The sequence below is a fragment of the Sorghum bicolor genome, chromosome 4, assembly GCF_000003195.3.
Source record: "Sorghum bicolor cultivar BTx623 chromosome 4, Sorghum_bicolor_NCBIv3, whole genome shotgun sequence".
Classification (NCBI taxonomy): Eukaryota; Viridiplantae; Streptophyta; class Magnoliopsida; order Poales; family Poaceae; genus Sorghum; species Sorghum bicolor.
In genome coordinates this window covers 787768-797389 of record NC_012873.2, presented here as the reverse complement: position 1 = coordinate 797389, position 9622 = coordinate 787768, and the positions used below count along the sequence as shown (strand labels likewise).

The 9622-nt window shown below is 46.4% G+C and overlaps 2 protein-coding genes across 2 annotated transcripts; one reads left to right on the top strand and one right to left on the bottom strand.

Moving 5' to 3' along the window:
- Positions 2246-3777, top strand: LOC8085191. The gene is made up of 3 exons (XM_002453113.2): positions 2246-2718; positions 2879-3239; positions 3421-3777. Exons 1-3 carry the CDS (start codon positions 2431-2433, stop codon positions 3438-3440), a joined length of 669 nt encoding a protein of 222 aa, XP_002453158.1. The 5' UTR covers positions 2246-2430; the 3' UTR covers positions 3441-3777.
- Positions 7142-9100, bottom strand: LOC8085190 (high-affinity nitrate transporter 2.1). Its single transcript, XM_002451329.2, has one exon. The coding sequence runs from the start codon at positions 8989-8991 to the stop codon at positions 7384-7386; it is 1608 nt and encodes a 535-aa protein (XP_002451374.1). The 5' UTR covers positions 8992-9100; the 3' UTR covers positions 7142-7383.

The window sequence follows — 9622 nt, the reverse complement described above, 5'->3', positions numbered from 1 at the left end:
TTCATACTGATTGATTGTATATTTATTTCAATGGTTAGGTGTTTGACTTAAACACAAAAACAATAATCAAATTTGACAGTTGGTACAACAGCCGTACACACAAGTCCACTTAGTTATACTAACTCTTTATTATTAGAAGAGGCACAAATGACCCCATTTTCTTTGGTTGTGCTTGTGCAAGGCCAAGAAACTCGTCATCAATTGAAGTTTTTCTCTGCCTCTTCCTCCACTTTGATTGGCATCGTATCGCACAACCTCCTCTTCGCCTTATCCCCTTTCCCTTGTTTCCCTACATTAAGTTGGGTTATTTTCAGAACAATTTTGAAAGTCTATGCAAAGATCAAATTGGAAGTTTTTTATTTGTGCTATAATCACTTTGGAATAAGTAAAAATTCTTTTTACAGAGCTGATAGCTTTTCGACTATTTTTTGGTAGTTATAATGATTTCCTTGTAAAGATAGAATATTTTTATGAAGATTAAACATGTTTAAAAGCTAATATTTTCATAACTTTTTTTAATAAAAAATCACATATTTTTCTAAAGATTTTGTATTTGATATGGATTTTTTTTATCAAACTAGAACATGTTTCTTGTAAAGGCACAACATTTATTTTGAACCTAATAGATTCTTTTGTTGAGGTAGATAAATTTAGAAACATTAAAAATATATGCTAATTTTTTTAAAGCATATGAAAATATGTTGATATGATTTTTACAAACTACTACAAGGAGTCAAGGACTGCAAGAAGGGAAATAAACTAGAAAATAATGAAGTGTCATTATTGGACCTGGGACAACAAGATCTGTCATGGGCCAGAAAAAGGGAAGGCCTAGACTCAGTTGTGCTCGGTGACAGAAGCCCATGCGGACGGACAGAAGCCCATCCTTACGCAGCCCATGTGTCGATTGATTTTTGCACGTGGGCTCATTTATCCTTTTCGCTTCACTGCCATTTCTCTTTAGTTGGGTTGTTCTTGATTGGTGAGCTGTGAAAAGAGTTTCATGAGTTGGATCGAGTGCACTCTGGTTGTTCCTGATTGGCAGATGTTGAAGGCATCGACAGATGTCATGCAAAGTTTTAAAACATGTTTATAGATTGATTAGAATATATTGAAAATTTTGTAAAAGTTCAAGACATTTTTTCCCAATTTCCTAGAGCTAGACCGGATTTCCCAAGTTTCTAAAAATGTTTTCACGGGATCTAAATATTTTATTTGGATTTTTCATATCCCAGTCTATCTGTATATATTTTTTTTACATAATTTTAAAATTTTATAGACAATCTCTATGGTTTAAAATCCTTATGAAGTATATTTACTGAATTTCTTTAACTAAAAAGGAGAAACCTGCCTCCACAACCACTCTAAACAAGAGTAGGAAACTAATTTGAATGGGTTTTAAGAATTTAGGAGGCAACAAGGTGTGTAATTTTGGAGTTTGAGGAGGAAAAAAAATATAATCAGACTATGGAATAATTCAAGGACGTAGAATTAACTTTGTGCTTTGCTTGGGCTCGCCACGCGTAGGTAAGCATAAGTCCGTACAGTTCATTAGGTCTTGTTTGGATGTAATCGGATTCGCTCAATCCACATGTGTTGGGGTGGGTTGGAGTGGAAATTCCACCCCAATCTACTCCAACACATGTGGATTGAGGTGAATCCGACAACATCCAAACAAGGCCTTAAGCTGTTTTCTTTCTATTGGATTTGGATCCGCCTGCCGCGCGGCGGGTTTGTCAGTATGTGTGTGCGTTTAAATTTATGTGCATCATGTCACATGGCCAACGCAGCATGAACTTCATTCATGAGTTGTTAGTTAGTTGGTCTCTCTCCCTTGATCTTTTTAGCTATAGCTCTACTAATTGTGTCAGAGCATCATCTCTGATCCCATTGTTAATTAATGTACTAATAATCAATGCGCCGTGCTAGCTAGATCCACTGTCAGTTGATTAATCCAAGTGTAGCGACTGGCGACAAGAACTTCAGTTAACTGATCCAGCTGGGTGGACTGAATAATCATCTCAGTTTCAGGTACTAACAAACAAGCTGACAAACTAGATGTGCAGGTTTGGATTGGCAGCCTACGTGTTCGGTTCCTGGCCCTCCAGGGACCTAGTAACAAATCTGTTCTAATTAAACAGAACAAAAACTTGAGATTCTTTTGTTCTTTGCAGGATGATCGAACATGATGCACGGTTGGAAATGTAATGCATGCATGATCTGGTTCCTGCTGCTGATTGACCAGTTGTTATGTTAGTAAACCATGCATGTGTATATATATGTTGCTCTAGCTAACAGGATGCATGACTCATATAAATCGCATTTGCATTTGCATGCATATAACTACATCTGAATGATTAGCTTTATGCAGGCTGTGTTTAGCCATCGAATTGCATTGCATACACTTTGGTAGGCAAGTTTTCGTTCAGTATGGGGCATGGTGGTACTGGTGCTGCAGTAGCGGTGGTTGACCACCACTCAGCATCGGCAGCAGCAGGCTGCAGAGTTCTTCCCGTCATTATGGAGGAGGAGCCGCCGGCGACGACGACGGCGACGGAGAGCCACTACCAGCAGGGATCACCACAGGAGACGAGGGTGGCGGAGCGCAGGAAGGCCATCGTTGCCAGGATGCGGGAGCTGCTCAGCCGGGCCGCCGCCGCGCAGGCAGCTCACTCGAGGCTCCGCCGTTCCACCGTCGCCACCGCCAAGAAATGGAAGGTACATTATACCTACGCTACTACGTACCTCTGTCACTGTCAGAGCGCCGACCGGCCGGATCTTCGTTCCATTTCCAATTTTTCATTATTCATGCTTCACGACGTGCTCGTAATAAATGCCGTCTTCTTCTCTGTGTTTTTTTATCGATCTGTCATGTCAGAGGGCGGTAGGCCGAATCCAGAAGAGGGGAGCCTGCAAGGGATATGATCGAGCGGCAACCGACGACGGCGCACTGCTGGCCTCGTCGTCATCCATCTCCAGCAACGGCAGCTTCAGCTGGGACGACGACGATGCTGCCGCTGAGGTCACCTTCTGCTCGTCTGCGGCCAACAGCTGTCCGGGTCCGGCGCCGCTTCTCTGGCCGGCGTTGGTACCCTCGTCACCGCTGCCGGCGGCGACCAGCACTACCGTGCTGCGGCTTTCATGTAGCAGTGGCGGCGGCTCGTGGTCGGCCGAGGATGATGACGACGACGACGACGACATCAGGATGGCTGCTCATTGGGTGACCACCGACTCTGACTGTGAGTGGTCTGATTCTGATGCATCTCCATGCATGCAATGATCGATCTGTTTCTGTTCCCTGTTCACAAACCTGCATCGGCATTCAGCTACATCCTCAGAGATCGATTATCGATACAATACAAGCATTAATTGCTGTACATATGTTCTAATAACAAAATTAAAACGAATATATTATTTCAGTTGTGGTGTTGGAGCTCTAGCGATGAAGATGCAACAACGCATGCATGATCGAGCTGCGAAAAAAACAAAGCGGGAAATGTGCCGTGCGTGCTCCTTCGGCCTGGGCTATTATGGGCCATCAGGACTCGTGTTTCGTTAACGGAGGCCCGTCTTGGAAATGGACACCTATGGCTTCTTGGCAACAAGGCCCACGTCACTGTTACGGTCTCTCTTGTACCTCCTAGATCTTAGCTTAGCTTCTTGAGGAAATTACTGTATGAAATAAATCCACCTTGCATTGTGTTGAGTATTATTGGATGAACTTCAGGAAATTACTTATTGGTATGCACACAGCTAATCAACATTTTTATTTTGGCCTTTTCCTTTCCCCCCATGCATCGCGCTAAGCCCTCCACACGGTGTTGCAATTTCCCTTGATGTTGTGGCCATGGTCATGTCTAACTACGAATAAGAAGAGATTGAAATAGCTAGCTACATACCTCTGTCGATCTATTATTTCAGTGCCAACACATACAAAAAATAAAAAATCATCTCTAACAAATTTGCAATGCAATTATAATGCCATTTTGTCGCTAAATGGCAGAAAATACATCACATTTTAGGAATGGGGATTGCCAACAATCTTTGTTATTGGAAAGACCAAGGACGTCAGACTAGGGTAACGACTTGTCTCACTTCGGTTATAAACTTGCTATGGGTTGTGGTTTGGGAGAAATCATTGCTCGGCTTGCTAATGTGGATAATGAAAATGTTTGTGGGCATCATATATCTCATTGGATGTATTGTCATGTGTTCTCATCCTTTCCTACCTCTACCTTGGGCTCTTTCCTAGTTCTAAAATCGGTGCTATTTTTTCGGTTGGTGTTGACGGCATCTACGGATACCGTTTTCTTCCATGCAGGCATCGCTATTGAAATCCCTGGTGGTTGTTTGTGGTTTTGTAGGCAACTTTGTTTGTGGTGGTCTGTCTTTGCTATCATCGAGTATTGATTATCAGTGGTGTTGGTGCAGAGAATTTTGTTTTTACAATTATATGCATACTTATTTACTCCTTTATTAATATATAGACCGGCAGTTTCAGCTTCTCTTAAAAAAAGAGTAATGACCTGTAATTTTTATGAACGAATTGCACAAAACACACACGTCCAATTTTGAATATGAAACAAACGATAGTTGTAGAAGGTCTGGAAAATATGTATGCATGTGCCTTTTGACTGACAGTGGTGTGTAGCGACGTCATGTACGCGGTCCTAGTCCTCCCGATCTGTGTAGCGACGTCATGTATGTGGTCCTAGTCCTCTTGATCGAGTTCCTCGATGTGGGGAGTCTCCACGTGTGTTGAGTTAGTGTGCCAACCAAGGGAGAAACAAAACAAAACCAATGGCATAAAGTGAAGTCATAATTTCCAATGTCACAAAAGAAACAACTATAGATTTCAGTGGCATACAAGGCATTTTCTCCAAATTTAACCAACCCCCCTAGCTAATTGAACCAAAATAGGAAAGTAATATCTCATCATGCCTAGATCCTCTAGTCATGCCTGCCCTCAGTAAAATTAGGGCAGACTTCGCCTCTCGAGTCCCATCAGCGTCTGCACTCTTTTTTGGTCACCCGACATTCGGTCGCTAATGATAAGAAGGATGATGATGTGGAGCGCAAGCAGAGGCAGCTCAGCTCTCATGTGTCTTCTAAAACTAATTTTGTGGTGGTAGGGGATATATGCCCCATGGGATGGCCCCTGTGTAGACTCGGGTGTTGGAGGGGTCCTTCTCGGCTTGATCTGGTATCTTTGGACGAGGGGCACTACGACCACCAATAGGGCAATAGGACAAAGAGCTCAAAGACAAAATCTCTTATGAGACAGGTAGTTGGAGATCGATTTGTATAGCATGGTCGATACTCTTCTGGCATCTTTGTGAAACCCCCTGAGGTGTAGAGCCCTAGGAAGAGAGCATACAAGTTCAAATTAGTTCTCTACAAATTGAAGTTGCACGAACACCTCAAGATAGGAAGGGGCCTAATAAAAGGATGGTCAGGAGGGGGCTTAATCTTGTTGTTTCCTCCCATGGCGCCTTCCCTCGGATGGTAGTAACTAACCCCTATGGACTTATTTACGGCCACTTTGATTTACGATAGTGTTTGCACTAACTTACGATAAAGTGAATATTTAAGATACTTTGGTATAGTTGATCAATTTGAATTACGATAACTACTGTACTAGTTTTACGAGATTATTATAACTCTCTCGTAAGTTATTTTCTATAACCTTATGATAAAATTATCATGAGTTACAGTAATACGTGTATCATAAATATGTATTCGCTTTACCGTAAATTAGTACAAACATCATCGTAAATATATATACCCCATGGCCAACTAATTTGGTAGTGTTAGAGTGTGTAGAAGTGTTGCAAAAGAGTTGAATCTCTATTCCAAGTGCTCATGCCACCGAAAATTCTTAAAGAAATATTAGGTGATTAGCGTAGTGCTTTTGCAAAGTGCTTAGGTTAGTTAGGCTACCATTTTAGCACTAGACTTAAGCTTAGTGTTCAGTGAACTTTGTATATCTTTTGACACTCAGTGCTTCTGCACAATATTGTTGTACATTGGGGCTTGTAATCTTACGAGATCACACCAAATACATTTGTGGTGTGGTCGCCTAGCTTGTACCGGAGGGGACAAGGCTCATGACGTTTGAGTCAGAAGTTTGATAGTGAAGATGGTGGGGAGTAGTCTGGAAGAGACCATCTTGGGGCCCACTTGTGAGTAAGGAAGGCACCAGGACTATCTACGAAGTTACCTGACCAAGAACTTGACCCTTACACAAGGGAGCTCCTCGATACCTTGGGAAAAATCATCATCGCAGGAGTTTGTATTCTTTAACTCAATTAAGTTTTGTATTTACTTGCATTCCTTTGGTTGTATGTTTACCTTTCCTAGTGTATCTTACTAGGTTATTAGTTGATAGGATTGGAACCTACCGTGGAAAACTCTTTTTTGTTAGAGATAGTAACACTTAGCAATACCACAATGCACAGATCTAGACAGATATCTTACACAGTTTTTGATAATTGTATCTCCTAGACTTCACTAGCTTAGATTCTTGAGGAAATTATTAAATCCATGTTTCAAATGTTACAAGGAGCCTCCATATTCGCAGGTTTATTGAAAAGTGTAAAAAAAAGTGTATACCGTTGATTTTATGATCTCAACACGGTATAGAATAAACAACAGCATCCATGTCAAATAGACTAACGTACTAGATAAATTTCGTTACCGATATTATTGGATGTAAGTATATATATGGTAGACGCAAATCAAGGCTTTTGCATATATTGCAACCCAATTGGCAACCACACTACAATTAGACAGGGCACGAAATGGTATCATAAACCATGATCAATATAAACATCAGGTGGAGGCACAAATTGTCGGGCAGGGAAACGGTGGCTGACAACAACAACAACAACAACAAAAAAAGTAAAAAAAAAATCTCTCCACTCGGTAAACTACTGGGCGCATTCGTGTACGGGCTGCTAATACATACCCGGCGGACAACTGGGCCTCGTTAGCCCACCGTGGGCCACAGCGATCAGTGGGCTTCTCCTCCGGGTGTACTGCTCCTTCCGCCACGTATTATGTTCGGACGCGATATTTGTTTGTTCGTTGCTTAATTATGTTGTCCCTGTGTACTTGATTTTATTTGTACTTTGCAGAAGAATGCATGTGAACAAATTAAAGTTTGTTCATTCATTTACTGAATTGTGTTGCACGTACAGGTACAGGAACACTACTAGGTACATCCAAATCTATATGTTTCATTTGCTACTCCTACGTACACATACTATAGGAGCACACCGATCGATCGGAGCTAGCGTGCAGAGTACACGTCATCATCATCATATATATATATATATATCAGATGCATGCTTGGAGCCTAGTAGAAGTACACAAGCAAGTATGTTAGACGTGCTCCGGCGTGTTGTCCGGCGGCGTGGCCGCGGCGGCGAGGACGGCGACGGCGGAGTTGCGCCTGCCACGCTCGGACCGGCAGTTCTCGGCGAACTTGAGGCTGGTGCTGTGACGGCCTACGCTCTTCTCCTCCTCGCTCCACTCTGCGGCATAGTAGCTCTCCTCGTCGGCGTCGGCGCTGGGCGGGAGGAGCATGGAGCCCCACTGCGGGAAGTGCACCAGCACCAGCGGCAGCGTGCACGCCATGGTCATGATGCCCATGTTCTCGATCCCTTTCCCCGTCGAGTAGCTCGACGTGGTGAAGAAGAGCAGCTGCGTGAGCCCGGCGCCGACGTTGCCGCCGGCGCCCGTGAGCCCCGAGATGACGCCCAGCGATCGCCGGGAGACGAAGGGGATGACGCCGAACGTGGCGCCGCAGGCGGCCTGCGCGCACAAGGAGAAGAGCACCATGGCCGTCACGGAGGCCGGGAGCCAGCTCGCGCGGCCGAGCCAGAGGCAGAAGGCGCCGCCGGCGGTCTGGAGGATCCAGATGTTCCAGAGGCGCGCGCGCATTCCCCAGTACCTCGCGCCGACGTCGGAGAGCACGCCGCCGAGCGGGCGCGACACGAGGTTGGCCATGCCGAAGCTGGCGGCGATGATGCCGGCGACGCGGATGTCGAGGTCGAACTGGTCGTAGAAGAACTCGGCGATGATGTTGTTGGTGGTGAGCTGCACGCCCATGCAGTAGCCGTAGACGAAGACGAAGACCCAGGTGCGGTAGTTGGCGACGGCGTGCCAGAGCACCCTGGAGAAGTTGTCCCTCCGGCAGCTGTCGCCGCCCTGCTTCTGCAGCGTCCGGAGGTTGCCGTCGGGGAGGTCCTGCCCCGCGGTGAGCACGAGGATGCCGACGGCGATGTGCATGAGCCCCGGCACGAAGTAGGCGATCCTCCACGCCGCGAACGGCGTGGCGCCGCACCGGAGGATGCCCTCGTAGACGAACGGCATGATGAGCTGCGTGGCGCCGCCGCCCATGTCGCCCCACCCGGACGCCAGCGCGTTGACGGTGCCGATGATCTTGATGTTGAACATGGTGCTGGTCCAGTACTGGCACGAGACGAAGGTGGCGAGGGAGAAGCCGATGAGGAACCGGCACACGACGTAGCCCGCGGCGCTGTCGATGATGGCCATGCAGAACACCGCCGGCGCCGCTAGCATGACGACGAAGGCGCAGCCGTAGCGAGGGCCCAGCAGGTCGCAGACGGCGCCCATGGCGAGGCGCGAGAAGATGGCGCCCGAGACGGAGGCCACACCGGCGTTGCCGATGTCGGCCTTGGTCAGGCCAAGGTTCTCACGGATGATGGGGATCAGTGGCGCCGCCGCGAAGGTGGAGACGACGCAGGTGAAGAAGGACATCCAGGAGAGGTGGAAGGTGCGCATGTGCGGGTTGGCGAAGGAGAGCAGGCGGATGGACTTGGCCTTGTGCTCCGAGTCCACCGGCAGGTCGAACGACTTGCCTGCCGCCGCCGCTGGCGTCTCCTCCGTGGAGAAGGCGAAGGGGAACGACGGCTCGCGCGCCGTCACCCCGTGCAGCGAGCTACCTGCAGGCGCCTCACTCGCCATTTTTTCTCTTGCTAGCTTGTTTTCTTCAACCTTCAACAACCCTAGCTGCTGCTACTGTGCTAGCTAGCTAGCTAGGTGTCGGTGTGTGTGTGTGCAGGTGCGTGCGAGAGGTAGCTTGTGGTGCTTGGATCCTGAAACGATGGATGGGCTTTTATAGGCAGCGATGGAGCTTCCGATGGAGCAGGGCGACATTTTTATATTAGGGATGGGATCGGCTTTCATTCGTGAATAATGCTGATGATAAGCAGTGCTCGCAGGAAAAGTTGACTTTTTGACAGCATGTGGTAGTGGCCCCCATGGAGTTCTGACTTTTCCACGCGTTGCACGCAAAACAATAATCAGGTGAAAGCGACGATCGACGTCCATCTCAGGCCCAACACAGTTTATTTAATTCATCTATTGTCTACTAGTTAAATTCAACACAAGGACTTTATACAGTTTCTATCCAACCATGCACGGTGTATAAAACGCCCGTAAAAATTGTGCTTTTTCATTATTGGCACCTCTAGATGCTCTTTCGAATGAGCCGAGCTAGAGTCTCCTAGGTGCAACAAAAAACGGTTCTCCTCTCATCTGGTTTTTTGGTGCTGTTCTTCCGGCCCCTCACAAGTTGGAACATACTCCCTCCGTC